The 21,453-nt window shown below is 39.0% G+C and overlaps 1 protein-coding gene across 1 annotated transcript; it reads right to left on the reverse strand.

Moving 5' to 3' along the window:
* Window positions 1–565: 565 nt before the first annotated feature.
* Window positions 566–14,663, reverse strand: slc25a48 (solute carrier family 25 member 48). The gene is made up of 7 exons (XM_084009094.1): window positions 14,473–14,663; window positions 12,327–12,370; window positions 10,835–10,906; window positions 9,306–9,558; window positions 5,547–5,834; window positions 3,447–3,580; window positions 566–1,551 (listed from the first exon to the last, which is right to left on the reverse strand). Exons 1-7 carry the CDS (start codon window positions 14,525–14,527, stop codon window positions 1,447–1,449), a joined length of 951 nt encoding a protein of 316 aa, XP_083865220.1. The 5' UTR covers window positions 14,528–14,663; the 3' UTR covers window positions 566–1,446.
* Window positions 14,664–21,453: the final 6,790 nt, after the last annotated feature.

A 21,453-nucleotide genomic window follows, 5' to 3' on the forward strand; every position in this document is an offset into this window, starting at 1 on the left:
GTTTTTAGTCTTAAAATATATGAACATGGTTTTGAATACCTCTTAAAATGACTTCAGGAATCCTACATATACTCTTCATTATCAACCAGTTGCATTTAACAATGTAATCACATCACAACAATGTGAACACAAAAAGTCCCTTCTGATATTCTCGTCATTCTATGACATGAATGAATGCGTGACGTTGTGTAGTAAAACCCTGCCATCTAGTGGACACTGTGTAACATCACAAACACAGAGCACACAGTTAACTGTTGTTATGACGGTGGCCTTAGGTGCAGCCTCTTATCAGCAGGCCTGCAGGCAGAGGGCTGACGTTAACACATGACAGGCCGTCACTCCACTTCACACTGACGTATTCTGAGAATTCAGCAGGGACACTGATGTGTTTAAAAGCTTTATTTATTTACAATAATACACCTGGAATGGCAGTTCTCATATTTACAATAATTTACATAACAAAACAAATATTAAAAATATAGCTATTAGGCAAAAACATTTCTTTGAAGACATTCACTCCAAAATAAGAACAACTGTTGATTAACATCTACAATTATTATTATTATTATTATTATTATTATTATTATTACTACTACTACTATCTACAAACTCAGGACTGAGTTTAAATGTATTGAAATCCACAAAAGTAATGATTTCTTTTCTTGGGTGGATCTCATTTCTACAAGTCATGAGCTGTAAATGTTGAGATTAGTCATCCTACATTTATGCTACAGACTTTATATAATGTAACTGTAATGCAATAGCTTATAGCAATAACAATAAGTCAAATGCTCGGACAAATAAATAAATAAAAATCTGTGGCGGGACTTTGAAAAGAGCCACTAGCTACTTTCATTGGAAGGCTGAGCAATACAGGCTGGTTTCTTCAGTTGGATCTTTTTTTTTTTTTAAATCTAGCCGACCTTCTCAAGATGACCAACATGATTGTAGGAAAAAGGTTTATGACAACGTGAAGTGAAAATTAACTGGATAAACTTGCTTCTCTTAATATAAGAAACGCAAACATTCAAGTGGATGGTAACATTGGATGCACATACAGTCCATGTGCATTGGAAGGCAACGTGTGAGAATAAAATGGATAGATGCATCATTTTCAGTACAGAAGAGCCGTTCATTCACGACAAACACTCCTAGTTTTCACTTTGATTCCAAGCTGAAAGAAATATTCTAAACGTGTCAATGCAGTATTTACACAGGAACCAGTCAAATGACAATTTTGACAAAAACAAAACAAAATGCAAATGAAATTGAAACTGAACTGAAACAAATTGCCACTTAAATCAAAATAAAATGTTAAATTTAGCTGTGTTGAAAATGACAGTGACATCCTTTCTAAAAGCCTGTGCAGCTCCCTTCGTACTGATAAATCCCACAACATCTATAAAGACCAATGATTCCTTCTTTACCACGACATGTTTCTTTGTCCTAGAGACTCCTGAAGAACTGCAGAGAGAGTTCATAGGTCAGGAACATGGTGGCGCTCATCGGGAAGCCTCGGATGGCGTTGACCGACGCCCCGCGGAAGAAAACCTGTACAGAAGAACAAACTGTTTTAGTGACTTATATTTTAGGATAATAGACTTCATATGTTTAGTGTTGTTTTTCAAAATAGTGCTTTTCTTTGACACTCACATGAACCTGCTGCTGGCTAAGGCTGGCGAACTGTCAAGTTCTATTCTATGTTTGGTACTTTTAATGAAGAAAAGCATGGAGAGACAAAGGATACCATAAGAAATGTATTAAGATCTGAAGATAGAAAATCACATAGAAAACATCCAGGTTTCTCAGTTTCAAGTTTAGGTCCACCACTAAAGGTTATATGGAGATTTACTTCTTTGTAATTAAGTTGCTTGTAAATCAGTTTTGGTCACTTTAAGTACTTGTTTTGCTCAACAGTCGTTTACTTGTGCTTATCATTGTTTGCTTGCTGCTATCAGACGTCCGTCCTGTAATAACCTGACATATTGATCTGCGACCATCATGTTCAGTCCAAACACCAAACACCAATGACCTTCTGTTATTGATCTCATGACTGCTGCCAAAACACTTCTTGAAGCGCTTCCATGTCTGGATAGTTTGTCTACATTTGGCAACCTGTTGGCATTATGAACATGGTGAACTCTGCGAGATGCCCACGTTGCAACTGATCACCTGATGTGAGCTCCACTAACGCAACACATCTACAGTTACTATCATACACCTTTTAACAGCTGTGTCACTTATTCATGAAAACCAGGGCTGGGCAATAATTCAAATTGATAATGTATCCTCTTTCAATCTTATCGTGATGGAATCATGTATCGAACCATCGTGATACACACACTAACTCAAATGTGTCAGAAAATCGGATTAGTTTTGCATTAAAGTTCTTAATTAAATGAGAATATATTCAGTACTTCATTAGTCAAGTATTTAATTCACTATGTTATCATGTTTGAAGGCCCTCATCACTATGTGTGTTCCGTCTGTATTTCACTATAACCTGATCTATATTTTTAAGATTGGCTCCCTCCATGTCAAGTGAATGACACCATCTGATGCTGCCGTGGCCTCTGATGTTGTAACATCATCTTGATTAAAAAGAGGCTCGTCTGGACGCTGAGCTTTCATTCGCTGACAAAATCATGTGGTCCGGGACACTTCGGGGGATTTAAGTTCTGGGAACACCGTTTTCTCCAGTTTCACCTCCAAACGATGAAACCATCTGTTACAGCCGCTATAGAACGCCTGGGTAACGTGTTTATTGTGAGATGGAGGTTATCTGAGGCAAGAGGTAACTCATATATCAGCCTTGGAATAGTATATCAGCCTGCCCTCTGCAGTATGTAACGGTAGATAAACTCTCAAATGTTTTGTAGTACAATGTTTAGGACAATCAAGCTGACTTGACCTCATTATGCATTTTTGCAAAAACTACATCTCCAACATCTGCTTTCTGGGTTTTCCCCAGGAAATTGGTGATTTAAGCCACGCGTGTCCTGATGCACCTCACTTTAATTAGTGGATGTCGGACAGAAAAATAGTCCCACTCGTTAAAATGCCATCTGCTGTGCGAAGCAGCGCTTCTGCTCCTTTTCCTGGATGTTCGATTTCCTAACACAAAACACGGCAGACGCTTCGTGCTCCTGTCTGTATGTTAAGTGTGGAGGATAATCCGAGTCTTTAAGACATCACAGCACTTTTACGAGGCTCTAATGTAGCTCTAATGTAGAGCTGCAGATATTCAGAGCTGATGCCTGGATGGTGAATGAAACATGATGCTGATTCCTGTCAAACGTATCAGCTGTTGCTTTTCTGCACTCGAGGATTAAACTTTTGAAATGCATCCCGTCACACGTGACAGCATCACTGTACGTTTTTCGGATGGCATTCGGTTTCTGCTGTAAACCAAACTCCTCTTTCAGAACAAGGAAGGCCCCGCTCACCTGTGCGCCCTCTGTCTTGTAGCTGTGGATGATGCAGTGTATGATTCCCTTGTACTTCCTCTGCAACTGAGCGTCGGCCTGCAATCGACTCTTCACCACATCGGCGGGCGTGGCCGTCACCCAGGAAATAGACCCTGAAGAAGAGAGGAGCAGCCTTCAGCTACTGCTTAACATGTGGAGGGTAACCGGGTCCATGATGAAATATGTGCTTGGAGGGATTGGTAGAAACTGCTATCAAAAGGCTGTAAATGGAAATGTTTAACTTTAAATAAAATGCTGTAAAATCACCTCCTTCAGCCAAATGTGTGGATGGTAAACAGTTAAAAAAAACAGCCTGAAAGCACAGCCTGCGTTCAGTCCTAATGTTTGCCTGGGTCAAAAATGTCCACGTTGCTCATCTGTTAATCAGTAGTCCTGCTACACAACCCCTGTTCACACACTGTCGTCTTTCCTACAACTCAGAGGATATCTAAACCTATGAGTAACCCAAAAGGCAGGCTAAAGATCCCAACATGTTGATTTATGACACACAGCTGATTTCAGCTTTCTCTCAGAGTGTGCTGACTCGGTCACATTCGTTCATAGGTTGCCAGCTTGCATCTGGAAGCAAGTCAGCGTGTTTATGTCCACACTGTTTATCCACCGCACACACGGCTCATATTCACTGGAGCTGAAGCACGAGGCCGACTGTAAGTGGACACACTGCTGCACCACAAATCAGCGGAGAGCTTCAGCTCTAAAAACATGAAGGCTTGAGAAAAACACTGTGAGGATCCGAAGTTTTTCTGATTAAAGGAAAAAAGGCAAAATAAAAAAAAAAAAAAAAAAAAAAAAAAAGATGTTGAGGTAAATTATAATGGCATTTTTCAAAATGTTCTTACTTACTTACTAAGTAATCGTTACTTAATCGATAACATAATCAGCATGTGTATTTACAGCCCCACTATAGAGACAAAGCTCACAGAACACGTGGGTTTATTTTGTATTTTAGTCAAGCTTCCATAATTCTGTGTTGGGCTTTAATTGTTTTTTTGTTACATTTTATCGACTTAAAGATGTATAGATGAATCAAAAGATGCACAGCAGAGTCAATGAAGATACGTGTTAGTTGCAGCCCTGCTCCCAAGCTGCTGCTGACTGGCCGGGACGGTATTCTGCTGGTTTGAGACCATGCCAAGCTGGGTTGAGTTTCTAAGGCCAGTGTTGGCTTCAGTGGCTAAAAGGCCTGGTGGGATCTGCAGCCGTCCGGCTTTAACTTGGTGACACAGTGACTACGTTGCATGTACAGTCATATTCAACTATCATGCCAAATATGACATTACTATAAATGTGTAATGGGTAAAGTAAACGTAATATTCCATTTGGATATTCTCAATTAGGGCTTATTCTGAATGGAGCATTTTCTGATGAAATACTTGGGGATTAACCAATATCTGGTTTTAGGAGCACTCTTCGGTTATTAAGAAAACACGACTCAATTTGGGTTTTTAATGACACATGTCCTCTTCCCTGTTTATGTAAGATAAAATGGACATGGACACACTATGCAAGGTACCGGCTTCCCATCAGGATCTAATCCAGCACTCATTTTAATTATCATTCACTGTTCAACTGGAGGAGCTGGGAATCGAACCACAGCGCCCTTCCAGCTTGTCTCCATTTCAGTCAGACAACTCACGTTTGAAATGTTTATGATTACATAGAGATGATGGGAAGTGATAAGTAAATTATCTTAAACACACCAAATGGGGGAACATAATAGCTAGTGACTGCTATGTGTGGGCCTTGGCACCAGCCGCCGTGTGGCCATTCCCCAGGAGCACCTTAGCTTTAGGGGGTCGCCAAAAGTCTGGTGAGACCTCGTTGATTGGGACGCTCACTACCAACACAACTGGCTTCAGTTCCAACCCAAAGAAAACAAAGCATTAGCACTTTTAAGCCCTTCATGAATCATATGGGCAATGAACTGTCTCATGAGCTATCATTCAATTAAATGAGATTCAAGCCTGGGCAACCAATGACTGCTCCACGTTATTGAAGAATACACACATCCACCTAATAAACAGGGACTCTGGTGATGCTAAAGAGCTGGACATTTACCTGCTAGTCCTCCGGCCAGCAAGATGGAACCAGGGTGAAGGTTGGACGTGTTGTCTGACTTCAGCAGGTTACAGAAGATGGTGTATGGGATGAAGTAGAGCGTGTATCCGGGAACGTCCCTCAGGATCATGGCCCCGGCCCCCCTGTACAGGCCCTGGAGGCCCTCAGTCTGTAAGATGCTGCCAATGCAGTGGATGGGGCCTCGGTAGAGTCTCTGGCCAGAAATGTTGATGGAGCTCAGAGGGATGTTGGAGCCGTTCGTTACATTGCCGGCGAGGTGTAAATTCTCTGTGGAAAAGGAATAAATGTGATTAGCAGGCAACGCGCACGTTCTTGAGCAGCATACTTGATTTCCTGCAACTATTGGTGTACGATATGGTCTGTTTCCTTTGTTGAAAAGTCAGTGGAAACTGGCCCCTCTTGGAAGAACTATTTTGAATTTGAGCTTCTGATTGGTTTTTCCTGATGTTTTAAACATTTTCTGCACAAACAATCATTTTAAACGTTTCTTAAGGTGTCTGTGTTCATTTTAGCAGAACTATTTTGTACTTGGGTGTTTGTTTCTCCACACTAAAATAAAGATTTGAGGAAACCAATGGGCAAGGTTACAAAGAGATCCCTTCAAACATTATGTCTAACTTTTAAGTACCTTGCTGTACTCATTGACCTGGGGTCCGTTTCACAAAGCAGGGGTCCGTTTCACAAAGCAGGTTTAGTAAAAACCTTGAGTTAGTTAACCCTGAGATGAGGGAAACTCTGGTTTTTCGGTTTCACAAAGCCAGTTCAGCATAAATCTGAGTCAGTTACCCGGGTAACATACTCTGTGAACCTAACCTGCTCTCTAGCAGGTTTGCTTCAACAAACCCTGAGTTTCTCCCTACATGTCTCCGCCTTTTTCCGGAATCTGAACCAACTCTGAAAAAATGTGCCGTCCTTTCATCGTCAACCTAATCGATATGGAAATAAAAGTGATTCTAGCAGCTTTGCGTTGGGAGACAATTTTGATTACCTTTCCTTCCAATCACATTAGATATTATCTAAACAATATTCTCCGACATTTTCAACATTTCATATCGCGGACATAATCCGCAACCAGATTCTTTGCGGAGGTAGTGTTTTTGCGAACGGGAGATTTATGAAATGTTTAAGTACATTCCTGTGTTGAAATACCTGCTTATATTTACTGTTTAATATGTGAAATATGATTAAAATCATATGCCTTAGTCAACGTATTTGCGCAATATTCTTATGCTTAATTTTTAACTGACGCCACTTTCTTTCTGTGCCTGGGGGGATTACACCCAATGAAAATGATAATTCATTCAGTGCGCTACTTTGTGAACTACGGGAGTTGAACCACTGTCGCCTGCGCCGCGTGCGGCGTTGCTAACCATTACACCACAGTGTCGCTGTGCTAGATCAATAGACTGTTTCATTCAGTGATACACATTAGATCGGGCAGTAATTGTCTGCCACGCTAACTATCGCTACTTTGCTGCAGTTACGTTGCTCCACTTTCTCAGGATGAGCTCGTTTTCTACATAAACACTCAGTAATATCTAATGATGCTCTCCCCGTTGCCATGGTGAATCGTAGTATCGGAGCTCCATTGATGATGGCTTTATAGAGTCGGCAGGCACGCGCGTAACTCAGAGTTTACATACTCAGAGTTGACTGAACTAATTCAAAACCGCTGTTCTGAAACTGAAAACTCAGAGTTGCCCATCTCAGAGTTGGTCAACTCAGAGTTCAGGGTTAGGTTCAGAGTTTGTTGAACCTGCTTTGTGAAACGGGCCCCTGCTGTCCATTGGGACCGGAGCCACCAAACCTTCAGTGTTGGCTGTTATAATGACTCATTTCTTTTTTATTATTTTTATTGTAGCGATGACTCTTACTGCTTTAAATTGTGTATCAGGTTTATCAAATCAGATCAATTCAGTTGCATTAATCACAGAAAGGTATGCTGGAATTACTTTGGTCTGATGCTTTCTGGCCCTTTGCCCCATCATAAAAGAGTCAAATCGTGTTTGATTAACTCAGTCCTCACGTGAGGACAGCTGTGAACTTCACACCGTAAACAAATACAAGGTTATAAATGTGCTATCTTATCTTGTAATCATTAACCTGCTCTGACCTTGGATGTGTTTGTTTACAGTTAAATGTATATCCTCCACTTCCAAACCAGTCCTGCAGCATTCGTTGCACATATTTTGAAGTGAAATAATCCTGGATTCCTGTATGGATCTTAGTCACTGCTGTACGATTACATCTCAACGTGGCTCCTTAACTCCATGAAGCATTTACACTTTGACTGAAACACATTTCAGCACGTCATAAGTTCAACAACCACTTCAGCATAGTTTAGTGCTTCCTTTTATTGCCAGTAGTGCCAATTCAATTGTATCAATTCAACCACTTTTTTTCAGTTCCTCTATTCTAGATTTTGCAGTTCTATCATTTATTCCTTCCTGCTGGCACAGGAGATCTGTAGTCCTAGCTGTGTTGCTAACTTATGCTAGCATAAGTCATTTCAGTAGGCATCATAATCTGCTTTACTTGGCCAAGTATGTTTGCACATAGAAGGAATTTGACTGTGTTTTTTGTTTTAAGTGTAAGTTTAATTGACCAAATGTTTGTTTCGTGAGCTCCCATCTACATTACCTGCTGGTTATGGGTCCAAACTGCCAAGCAGGACGTAAGAGATACCAATGGGCTTCATAGTAGAGGGGGACTCGGACTGTACCATGAGTAGAGCATAGAGGTGACGATCTGACCAAAGAGTTGGTTCTTTGAACTGAGTTAAGTAACTGGGTTATAAACATAATCAATAGCTGCAGCTCTAAATGCATGCAGTTTATTTTGCCATGTTTTAGCTTTGTTTGGTGAGTGTTCGAGCATTTCGAAACATAGGAGACAAACGGAGGTAGAGAGGAATATGCTGCAGCAGTGGTTTGAAACGTTTAACTATGCTGGCTGTTTTTCAGTGGTGAAGAGTTGGAATACTTTGTGTCTGACAGGAATCCAAGCTGACTACAGCAGGATACTGTTAACCTTTAAAAGCTACATTTTGAGACGGAGAGCTAGAAGGCCTTCACAGCATCCCCATTGCCAGCATAACAATACATATTGTAGCGAGTAGTGTTGTTAGAGTACCAAAATTGTAGAAAGTGTTGTGTTGTGCCTGACTGCTTTTCCTTTCTGCCCATGTCATATTACTGAGAAACACAGAAAAACTTTAACACATGCTCTTTGTTGGATTATGTGTTTGATGAATGAAAAGAGATGCTTGGACAGATTCAGAAAACCCACCAAGGGTGAAGTCAATTTATGAAGGATGAACAAAGTTATTGTTAGAACTGTAATGGTGTTATTAAGTACTCCAGTACTCAGTACTACTCGGCGATGGCAAGTACTGAAATTTAAGTTTGTACTTGGTCCGAAAAAAAGCGGTATCGCTTCAAGGCTTCAAGTAATTTATCTTTCTGTTCCCATAATATACAGAGAAAATGGGAATTTTTGGTTTATATTTACAAATGGTAAATACTCCTGATCAAGCCACATCCATCGATTAACAGCCCAAAGTAAAATCTTATTTGAGCCAGCTGGGACCACATGGACGTTGCCATATTGACAAGATTGCAACTATGTCTCACATTTTTTTTTTTTTGGAAAAGGGAAGGAACACATTCTTCATTCTGCTTTCCAAGGGGGGGGGAACAGAAATCCCAGGCCAAAACAAAAAGACTAACACAGATTTACCTGCTAGAACCATCTGCGTCTGCATTTGCAGTCTGATCTTGACCAGATCCACAGGGGCTCCAACTCCCACTGACACCAGACCAGTCAGCATGCTGGCCACAGTCAGGTCCACCATGCCGCAGGGATGCTGCCCGTCGCCATAGCGATACTTGCTTATAAGTCTCTGTGTGTTGCTGAAGAAGCCAAACACCAGGGAGTTGTAGGCGGTGATGCTGGCCAGCGGGAAAGACATGCCCTTAAAGAACCCCGCGACCTGAAAACACAGAACACTTCTTGTAAGAGATTAGTCACCCAAAGAAAAGAAACTAAAACCTAGAGTAAAATCCAAAGTATACTCAGACTATATTGGCTTTTGCCAACCAACTACAGAATGAAAAATGGGGGAAAGTTGCAGCCAAGTGTGCTTTCTTTAGGGAAGCATTCCCTCTCAGCGGGGGACACATGCTGAAATAGCTGCCTGAATAAACCATCTGACCACAGATCAGTTATTTGGAAATGTCAACATTGTTTCAAAGAAGAGAAGTTTCAACATTTTCTGGTCAATCATTTTCTGCTTTACTGGAATGATATTGCTGTAATAATTCAGATTGCACACAGGATCAGGCTTTTATGATGCTTGATCATCATTTTAAGCCTCAACAAATGACTTCACAAGCTGCCTGAACTCACTGAACGCAAGATGGAAATTAAGCTTTAAGCTTCTTCCTGCGACGAAACTGGATCACTGAAGCAACAAAACCAAAATGTCATGGGTCTCATTCATGAAATGTTAGTTAATCTGTGAGTAGATTTACACATAAATCACCTCCGTATTAAAAACCCCTGGATTCATGAATGCCACATAAAACTCTGATTTGATGTACGTGTGTATGTTCAGGAATTCCTATCGTAAGGTCAGCAATTAGCCCCGCCCATGAAGCACCATATGGTAACTAAAGGAGATGTGCATTCTGTCAGTCAGAGGCAGGAGTAGATTTTGTTAGTAGCTACGAAAACTTTGGAGAAAATCGTGGAAAAACTTGTGCAATTTGCGTACAAATAACTTACAGAATAAGGCAAGTAGAATAACAGAACACCTGTAACTTTCACTTCAAACGTACATGTGTAAAAGGGATATAAAAAGGGGTATAAATGGAATTATCAGCTATCAGTAATGTTTTATGAAACAGTATAACATAATGTAAATACATGTAAATAAAGGCTCTGACAGTGTTTGTGAGTTCATGTTAACTGAAGGGTACCTTTCCACTCATTTTAATGATGCAGCTGTCCTATGTTTTTACACACTTGGACGTCCATTTGGACCAACATACATTATAAATGCTGAATTGAATGGAAAACCAGTTAAGACTTTTGACCAAAAATAATGTGCTACTGAAGCTTAATGAGTAACTGGACACCACACGCTGTAAACTAAATATCATAACTGCACTTTGATGAAACACAGCAATGCTAATAATGGCATGCTAATGTAAAATGTATGATCGCTACTGCATTTATATATTAGTTTAAGAAGTTTGAATGATTACCGTTTCCTTCCTGTAGATGGTGAGGACGCAGTGTAGAGTGTTCCGGTAGCCTTTCCCGGCCTGGAGACGCGTCTGGAGGGGAGAAAACAATCAGTTTCATCACAAAATACAACAAAATAGTACAGTATTTCCTTATAGACCTAAATTAACTTTCATCACTCTCTCTCAAAAGACTGAAACATGACCCTGGGGTTTTTCTGTCCAAACTTCAAAGATATGCATTTCCTCTTGTACTGGACAGTAAAATTGGAGCACCTCTTTGACCTAGCATTCCAATATAATAAAATAAGATTACAACTTCAAGACTCCGCTTTACTTTTTCACAATGAACCAAACAACTACAAATAATACCCCAGTGTGTGATTTCAGATAACACATCATCGTCGGCGTACTGCCTTTGTGGGGGAACAACTCTGTCCCTTCAATCCGTGTCTTTACCTTTAATATTGAACAGTGAGCTGCTTTGAACAGGCTTTGAACAGGCTGTGTGAAAGGAGGATTTGAAAATAGTGTAGTACAACTTGACCAAACATCAACAATTGGACAGTCCTCTGACCACCCTCCCTGACTCCGCCCACCTGCTCCTGGGGAGACTGGGGCTCTCCACAACCACCCATCCCAGTGGCCGCCTCCTCCTGGGATCATCTCATTATGAATGCACAACAGAGGACACACTTCCTGTGACAGCTGAAGAAGTTCAACCTGCCAAAGCGAATGATGGTGCACTTCTACACTGCCATCATCGAGCCCCTCCTCACCTCCTCCTTTACCCTCTGGTATGACGCAGCCACTGCCAAGGACAAGAGCTAACTACAGTGGATCATTCCATCTCCTTGGCAGTGGCTGCAGCGTACTTGACGGTGAGGATGAAACTCTGGTGGGCAGGAGAGATTGTGGCTGACCCCCTCCAACTCTGGACAAGAACTGTTGGAGTAATTTCCCCCAGAGGTCCAAAAAAAAAGGACCCCAAATTTCATAAGACGCAACATGTAACATTTCACATCTTTACATCTGTTTGTACCGCATGCTTTACATTGATGTACATTATGTATTTTGGTAACAATGTTAGTAAATTACCCGCCAGTAGAACAGATGGAATTGAGACAGGCATCCAGCTCTTTATATACTCAGAAGATGTTTTGAATAAAAATTCAAATACAGCACCAAATGGAGGCAAAACTGCCACGAACATATATTACATTTTTTATGTGCATTTGTCTTCTCTTTTTTGTATCAAAACAATAGAAAACATCTCACTGGAAATTGTGTAGCTGCACAAGTTCTTCTCATTGTTAATTACATGGTAAGGTAAGTGTTCAATGCAGCAAATCAGCTCCTTTTGCAACCACAAAACCGCTGTTGCATAGCAACAATTAACCAGAAGGCGCCAAGAAGAACAAACACACATCCACATTTTGACCAACTGCAGATTTGTATTCACCTCCAAATCAGGACAAGATATTTCTTAAGAGTTTGGGAATGTGTTTGATACCTTCACTGTGTCCAACGGATGGCCCACGACTACGCTGGAGCCTCCTGCAGCCAAGACACAAAGAAAATAGACAAAGGAATGAATTTGAGCACAGAATATAAGAGAGAGAGAGAGAGAGAGAGAGAGAGAGAGAGAGAGAGAGAGAGAGAGAGAGAGAGAGAGAGAGATAACTTTTTTAATTTATTTGACACTATTCCTTTTATAGATATCAGTAACATACTGATGTACACACTGATACAAGTTTATAGGCTCTTGGTTTGTTGTTGGGGAGAGGGGGAGAGAGAGAGAGAGAGAGAGAGAGAGAGAGAGAGAGAGAGAGAGAGAGAGAGAGATTGAAACATATTTCAGTACATTAGAAAAATTCTCTGTTGAGACAAAGCTGTCCTTTAGGGGGCGATGTAGAAAGAGACTGGTCGAACTTGGATGTCGTAATGGGGCCCCCGGGGCAAAAAATGAGCCATTGTCCCCTTATTAACCCCCTGTTCTAACTGCTCTCTCAGCATTGTGTGTGTTCCTCACCACCTCCACATATCCAACAAGCACACAGAGGACAACATAGCAGAAGAACCAGGTTTACTGTGTGACTGGACTTCAGTTTTGTCCTTCAAAACATTCCATAGTTATTATTTACTGAAGCACAACCTGAAGAAATCCCTTACAATTGTAATCAATCCATGCATCAGTTTTAAGTAAGTATTTTCAAACCAACAATAAAACTTTGCTTTTTTGCGTCCAAGTTTTTTAACTTTAATTTACTTTTGAAAATATTTAAAGCACAAAATGTAGCATTTTCTTTCTTTCTTTCTTTCTTTCTTTCTTTCTTTCTTTCTTTCTTTCTTTCTTTCTTTCAATTAGAAAAGTGTCTGTGTATTATGTTCCTTTAGATTTCTAAACAAGAATCACAAGAAATCAGTTCGATTATAATAATATTGTTTTCCAGGGACAAATAAGGTTCCTCAAAATGGATCATATAAATTAAATGCTTTAATGTCTTCTGGATTAATTACAACATTATTTCCTGACATTCCTATTTTGGCAACCATTTGGGAATTAATGTAAAAACCATGTTTTCAGCTTCAGCAACCAAAAGCTGATTCCTGATTGGAAGAACTAACATGTTTGTGTACATTCCCAAATTCGAAAGTCTCAGTTAGCAGATAAAATTACAAGATGCAGCCACTCAGACTAAAGGTTACATGCTAGAGACTTGAGGTTGACCCTCGGTCAAACTAGGATCCTGGGGTGCCGCAGGTACCTTTACAGGGTCCTTTACAGGGTCCTTGGGGGTCAACAGCAGAATACCAGACACTTTAAATGAACTATGAAAACTTTTATTCACTGAAAGGCAACACATGCATTTAAATGGCCAGTTTGGTTGTTCTGTCACTTTTTTCACCTCCCCGTCCACACACAAAAGGCTGGATGTTTTAGTTTTACTCTATTACATTGAGGGGTATTATTTTATTTTTATATATTATTTTATCGGATTGATGACATAACTTTTCTTCTTTGATTTGCAACATTCATCACAGTATTTCAAATGTGTCTTAACATATTTTCTCTTAGTTTCTGTTTACATTGTTCTTCAATTTGACTTTAAGTAGAACTTCTAACTGATCCTTCCTTTCATTTCATCAATGAAACACTTGAAACCAGAATTTGTTCCTTTTTTATGCTCATGTTTTATCAATTGCTTTTGTAGGAGAAACAATACACAACAACGCCAGTCTCTGTATCAGAGGCCTACTATTTTGTTTGTGCAACTTAAAATGATACATACTTAACAGCAGTGCCCCTAGCGGGCAGGCCTCACACAGTATGTGATCCACTTGAAAAATTGGGGTTTTTCAGTAGAATTAATACTTCTGAATAATCAATGCGTTCAGGGAAAGTCTGAACACATTTAATTACTGGCTTTATGTTTGTTTAGAGGTAAAAAGCTTGAGGTGAGAGTGTTTATTTACCAGTGTGGGGAAAGGAGGGGGTGCTCTCAGAGTTCTCTGCAGACCCTCCATTGTTTACACTAGATGTTAATGTATGGGGAGACTGCCGTGGTTTTCCTGCGCAATTTGCATCCGTTTCTGCTTATTTCTAAACCCGTTTTACTCCATCCACAGAGGATTTGATCCAAACAGCTCTCACTCACCCCCGATCCATCCTGCGAGAAAGTCATCCATCCGAAAGCTCTTTGAGGTCTGCATCTTTTCAGCTCAGTGCGTCCAAACTCCAGCCGACTGTGTGTCGTCAGGCGCGGAATGAAACCGTTTTATTTTCAGTGTCAGCGACGAGGGGACAAAACGAGCGTCCACTTTTATTGGCAATGTGGCGAACAAGTCTGTTTCTGAGAAAAGAAAAGAAAAAAACAGAACTTATGTCAGTGTGTGTTGATAAGACAGCGGGGTTGTCACCAGTGACCAATCGGAACAACGTGTGAACCTGCGGGACAGCCTCGCTGACCAATCAGATACGAGCTCTCCGGTGTCAGGCAGCCAATAGAGACACATTCATGGAAATGAGCCATGAGGTGGAGAGTTGATAAGAAATACACTACTGTCACATTTGACAGGCCAAGACTAGCTCCTCTCTTATGTTATAGAATATGGATGAATAATGTAATGAATAATCTATAATGATAGCCATGGAAGGCTGCTTTCTGTTACTATGGCACTAAACAGCAGACCACTCTCCAATTGGACCTTAGAACAGCCCTGGGATGTTTAATAATAAGTAAAATACATATCTTTTAATTTGGCTTTCAACTCATTTTAATTTTAAAGGTAATTTTTAACATTTTGTTTTATTGAAATAGTCAATAAAAGAAATACTGTTGTTTTTTATTGTTGTTTTGTTTTGTTTTGTTTTGTTGTGCTGTTTTGTTTTGTTTTTCATTTTGAGCTGCATTTCATTTTGAGCTGCATCTTTCCCTGGAATTTGATTTAAATATTCTTCAACATTCTATCTGTATTATGATTTACAGCTGTTGTCATGCCCACAACACTGACAAAGAATTCAACATTATAATAATAATCGGTATAATTTATATTTTACAATAAAAAAATAAAATAAATATGCCCGTCTCAATCATCTCTATGAACCGCTATAAGTGTGTGGTTGTATCTGCAGAGACCTGTGCTTGTAGATTCTCTTTTCTTCCTGATGTTTTCTGGGTGTCTTCAAAGAGCATTTAGATCCCATGGGGGTTCTAGTTCCCAGCCAATAAGCAGTTGTGCAGCCCATTATCATTACAGGTCAAACACTGCATGTTGTCCATCTTTATACCGAGACCCACAGGCCTGACTCTCAGTAACTTCCATGAAACGATCAGAAAATGGCATTTATTTTGGTGATTCACTTTGTTCTCACTTTCTTTGTTCGTCCTACTGAGCAGGAGAGGAGGGACGCATTTTGCACCCGACAGTGCGACTATCTTAAACAGTAGTGTTACAGACGTTTGCAATGGTCAGAAATGACCATTGTCGTCACTACCGCGTCATTCAAGTTCTAATCAGCAGTGAATTCAAGTTTGCACTGTTGTTATGGAATTGTTTTTGAGCATTTCAAAGACTTATCCGTCACGTTGGCTTAGAATTTGAGGTTTAAAGTTCATTCTTGACCTTGGACAAAAGCAATAATCAAACAACATCCACTCGAGGTCATTTTAGTAGCTTCCAGGCATAAAGTGAGACAGAGAATTGGGAAGACACATTGCTTTGCTTAAGCTCAAAAAGTTAGGCAACCATTGTTCTAGGTAATTTTACTTTTTGCAACAGTTGTTAGCTAATCTGTTAAAATAACTATAAGAGGACGCAAATGCAAATCTTGTTTGATGAGGGTGAGGAAAAGGAAATGTGTTACCAGGTAGGCCTGTCTGTGGTTCATAAAGGTATAATTAAAGCTTTACTACTAATCCTTTCAGGGATATTTGTCCGATAATAGTAAACACTGCCAACTCTACTCATGTGGGCAGTCAAGGGCAGTGGCCAGAGAACTGCTGATAGCTCACACAAGGAAACTTAATAAATAATACCTAAAACAGAGCCAAAAGACACACAAACGGAATGAACCCTGGAAGGGCATCGGACTCTGGACACTCTCACGTGTGAGGTGATGGCTGGATACTGAAGGTAGATGAAGGAAGGTAAACTGAGCTGACCTACTCTGTTCTGAGTCATAGCAGTGCCATAAAACATCTGTAAATGAATAAGAAAAATAAATGTGGAGCTATAAAGAGGAATAAATACAAGCATAAAAAAAGAACATTTAATACAAAATAATAAATGTATACAAAAATAAAATATTTATTTAATTATGTACATGTATTTATTAATGTATTTCTGTTTATTCAAATATTGATGAATATGTATATATTTATAAACATTTATTTATTTTTGCATATACATAGTCTTTTTTTCTGTTTATATTTTAAAATGTATACATTTTTTTCCTTATCCGTATCATGCCATTTATTTGTCTTTAATTCCATTCCATTTTTTGTTGTCTATTCTTTGAAGGGCCAAACTGTCAATCAAATTTATGTCCTTATATTTTAAAATTAATAAATCATCAATACTTTTTTCCATTAGCTGACTTGTTTGGATCACCGTGCAGCGACATATTTAAACTGGATAAGTCTGCCATGAGGTCAAATATCCTCGTTTTATCTATGTGGTTTATTGATTCACGGTTTATATGAGGATGTGATGTAGACAGCTACATCACATCCTCATATAAACCGTGAGCATGAACTGTTTGATTCTGATTGCTTTTTTATTGACATTGTTTTCTTAAAGAATTTTCCAAAGTTACAATGATTACAATGTAGAAACAGATGATTGTCCAACCTTAAAGCTACTTAAGGAGAAGGTCAAACTGAATAAGGGTTGAATCATATGTAAACACATGTAGTAGTCTCCATAAAATGCTCAAAGTTAATGTTTCACAGTTGTTGTGGCGGACCCCCCCCACCCCCACCCCCCTCCACATGCAGACAAACCCAACTCCACCCTGCAATAAGGTGCTGATAACAGAGACATTTTCACACTTGGTGGAAAATTACCAAAGTTTGACCTGCAGCAGGAAACGCGTGCAAAAAATAAAAAATATAAATAAAAACCACTTTTATGTTCTTACCTCACAGCACTGTTGTTCTTCAGGTATGTTTGCTGAACAGCTACTACTTTACTCAGACGAGAACCGAAGACTTGTTTCTATTTTTTCACTCTTACTTTATCGGTGATGATATGTTGTGGTTTCTTTCTTTCGACAAATGTACTTTTTGTAAGTGGTGTCGGACAAAGTGTCTGCTAAATTCCCTAAATGTAAATAACACTGACATTAAGTTGCATCCCCACCACTCTTTCTATTTGTTTCTTCTTCTGGAGAACAAAAACAAATATTTAATCAGTGTCTGCCTTTTTGTTCCATCTCATCATAGTCGTCCAACAAAATGCAGCAGGACATGCTATCACCTTTATACCTTATGATGTTTGATGTATGACCGAATCATATAAAATTGTTCTCAGTAAATGTAAATGTAATTTTTCTATGGAAACTTTGCAGACACAAACAGTTAATATTTCCATGGATGTAATATCTCTTGGTTTGCTTTTTTGTCTCAATGAAAAGAAACACTTCCAGTAGCCTTTTCTTATCTGCACAACAAACTGGAAACAACTGTTCCATTTATCTTCTCTTTCCTTTGTCCCACCTTCCAGCCGTGATGTAAAAGGAAGAAGAGGAAGACTAGACATGTTCTTGAAAATAGTTTTGGTCAATGCTTGATCAGAGGAAGGATATTAATAGTACTGTTAACATTTCCATTGGTAATTTCATTTATATTCCTGTATTGTCTACATTTTCTAAAACCTTTTAACGTCCCACTTTCCACCAATAGAACTCGAGCAAGAGCTTTCTTGAAATTAAATTTGAACGTAAGAGGTTTGTATCTGCAGTCTTGTAAACAAAGCTCTGTAACAGGATGAGACTGTAAATACTGTAAAAATATACTTCCCTGAAATCCTAAACTTACTTAGTAAGTAAACTTAGAGGGCTTCCTGATCACAGAGAGGAAATGTGCACCATCTGCTTACTATACATAGACAGGTCAGGCTTCCAATGATCCACCAGCTGCTACCAACATTAGAAACCAAATAATAATTAAATATCAGTCTTGTTTGCTATCGAGGCTAAACACTCCATGGATCTACAGAGGTTAAACTCCAACAAGAGATAAAGCAGCACTAGTATTTTGCAATGGTTATTATTTCTGAAGGTTCTGTTTGAGAAATAATACTTTCAAAACACTGACCACACCTCCAGTTTCTACAAAAAAATATTTTTTAACATTGAATGAGGAAGTTTCTTCCACCTGAACAATGACTGGTTCAAGCATTTTGCTAGATCCAGATCACAACCACTCTGTGCTTCCCATGCCTCCTCCCACTTTTAATTAAAACAAAGAAAGAATAACAAAACATGTTGAAATGTTTGTTACATACCTAAGAAGACTGGAAGTCTGGAATAACATGCATACATGTTGCTACAACATGTTGTCATTCCAACTCATCACATTCTGGCCTGATGGATATGATGGAAGCTGCTGTGCTTGCTATTCTTTTGCATGAGACGTCTGTTGTCGTGGGAGAAAGCAAACTTAGAAGAAAAGACCTCTCTGCCCCTCGTTGTAATGAGAGTTCACAGTGTTTAATGTTTGAGTTCACAAAAACACTTTTATTAGGTTTATGAAAAAAAAACCATGATTGAGCTTAAAATAAGGATGCAAACTTAGTAAAACAACGTGCAGAAAAACATCACTAATGTTTCTAACTTAACCTACAAATTAATTCCACAACAATTTGGGACACGAACACCAGTCTTCTGGTTGAAAGTTCTGTGCTTGCTTTTTTTCACTTAGATGGTGATATTGTTTGCAGTATTTTATTTATAAGTGTGGTTTTCATTTGAAGTGATGGATCTCCCAGTCTTGGTGACTCTGTCGTCTTCCCTTCCATTGCCGTACATTTTTTAGAAATAGAATTAAATAAATGGCTGTAGATGGCATGACCCACACTGACTGTTGTAGTCTCTTTATTTAAGCGCCTGTAGTTACTTGGTTACACCTGGAAACAGACTTGTCTTTGCAGTTTAGTTGTATGGGAACGTACTTAGTAGGGTTGTTATCTTATCTCATCCCACTGCCGGAGCATTTCTCAGCATCTAATAGAGACATATTGGTTCATATTGTAATTACTTAGAAGTCTGACTCATCTCTTCCTCCAATGAGAGACTCATCCTAAACGTTTTTACATTACAACATCTAGAGTTTATATTAAAAAAAAGAAAGCATTGACAGCTAATGCATAGCTAAACATAGAAGGTCTGTCGCACGTGTTTCTGCTGATGAGGCAGCTCATCTTTCTTAAGGGTATAACATTTCAGTGACTGAAGCACTTCACTCTCCAGACTGCAGAGGTCAGATTTGTTGATGCCAGCCTTGACCTGGTAAAACCTCTGCTAAGATTCGTCACACTAACACAGTTAGTCAGATATGTATATGAATATTTATTTATTTATTTCGGGCATGTCAGTTAAATCATCATCATCACACATCTTTGTTCTAATAATACAATACACATGGCCGAAAGGGAAAGCGGGACAAGCCAAGGCTTATCTAGTCCCGCCCCCATTACCCACAGGATAAAATTGTCATCATAATATTATCTTATCTTTTGCATTTTTCATTTGACATAACATTTTCTTTTACTTGTGACATTTGACACAACATGTTACAGCAGTAGGTGGTACAGAGAGCTGAAGTCCAGTTCATACAGATTACGTGTGTGTCTCCCATCCAGTCACAACACCATGCCTGCTGATTCGTGCCTCAGACCTTTTTCAACTCTCATGCAATAATCTGTACCTGTCAACGGTTGAAACGGTTGGTACTTTTTCTTGAAGCCACTTAGTGTTGCTGATTTTTTGACTTCTTCTTCTAACACATTCCATTGTCTAACACCTGTGACCGATAAGGAAAAGGATTTTAACGTAGTTTGTACCTTCCTTTGCCTGAAAATCATGTTCCCTCTAAGATTGTGTCTTAATATAATTTATCTGTGTGGCGTGTGAACAGGTTGAAATGCGTGTCTCTCACGCCCACTGAGAGCCCTGGCTGTTTTTCATTTGTTTAGTTTAGCCAAAGATGCTCTCTGGTTTAGCTCTCTTTACAGATAACACATTTCAAAATAGGCAACATTTAATTTGAAGGTGAGCTGTCTCTGTTTCCAGGTCTTGACTGCCTTGTTCAACTTTCATTGTAAGAGATGGATAATGGAACAAGCTGATGCTTTGTTGCGCTGTATTGCGTTCCCCGTCATCATTCAATGCGACCATATCACTGCAAAAGCGTTGACAGCATTTAGTTCACACACAACACACATTTGCATTACCACAAGTTGGACAATGAAATAAGGCAATACCATAAACTTGCATGTTTTTAAATATACATGAGCAACTGAAGATTATACTACATGCACAAACCTGTTTTGATTCCATAATATGCCTTCTTTCAGTCTTGTGAAAATACACATTTAGCTGTTTATTGTTCTGCTTTGTCTATTTGAGTATGCAGATTTCTGATAAATCCACCAAAAGTTACCATAATTCCTTGTTTAGATATTTAAACATATCATTTCAGAAATGTTGTTTCATGGTGATATCCTTTTTTTTAACCTCTAGTGTCTTCAGAATGTAATAATTCTTTAAAGGCCGTTTCTAGGTGAGTTTGTTTCTCAGATTGCATATTAAAACATTTGCAGAAGAAAATTGCCTTATTGTACGTACTCTGTTTCATAATGGTATCTTGTCTCTTAATGAATTCATTAAATAAAATAGCTTCGAATTTGTACTGTTTAAAATAGGAAACCTTCATTGAATTACTTTTGTGATTCTCAATTTTTTGAATATTTTTCTCAAATTGTGTCCTGTAAAATTATTACCTCAAGTTACAAATATATGGAATGCATGGAAATCTGATGGATTTTAGTGTAGAAATGCAAAATGATAAGTTGAGTAGAAACCATTTATTATGTAGTATAATCATAATATAAACTTACATAATCTATGAAATGTG

This window comes from Eutrigla gurnardus, assembly GCF_963514095.1.
Source record: "Eutrigla gurnardus genome assembly, chromosome: 5".
Classification (NCBI taxonomy): domain Eukaryota; kingdom Metazoa; phylum Chordata; class Actinopteri; order Perciformes; family Triglidae; genus Eutrigla; species Eutrigla gurnardus.

Excerpts from the sequence above, each read along its gene's own strand:
- slc25a48 (XM_084009094.1), bottom strand. The coding sequence starts at position 14,527 with ATGCAGACCTCAAAGAGCTTTCGGATGGATGACTTTCTCGCAGGATGG. Across the intron at positions 5,835-9,305 it reads GACGCAGATGGTTCTAGCAG|AGAATTTACACCTCGCCGGC; the intron begins GTAAATCTGTGT and ends CCTTTTCCACAG. Across the intron at positions 3,581-5,546 it reads GCTGGCCGGAGGACTAGCAG|GGTCTATTTCCTGGGTGACG; the intron begins GTAAATGTCCAG and ends TCTCTTCTTCAG.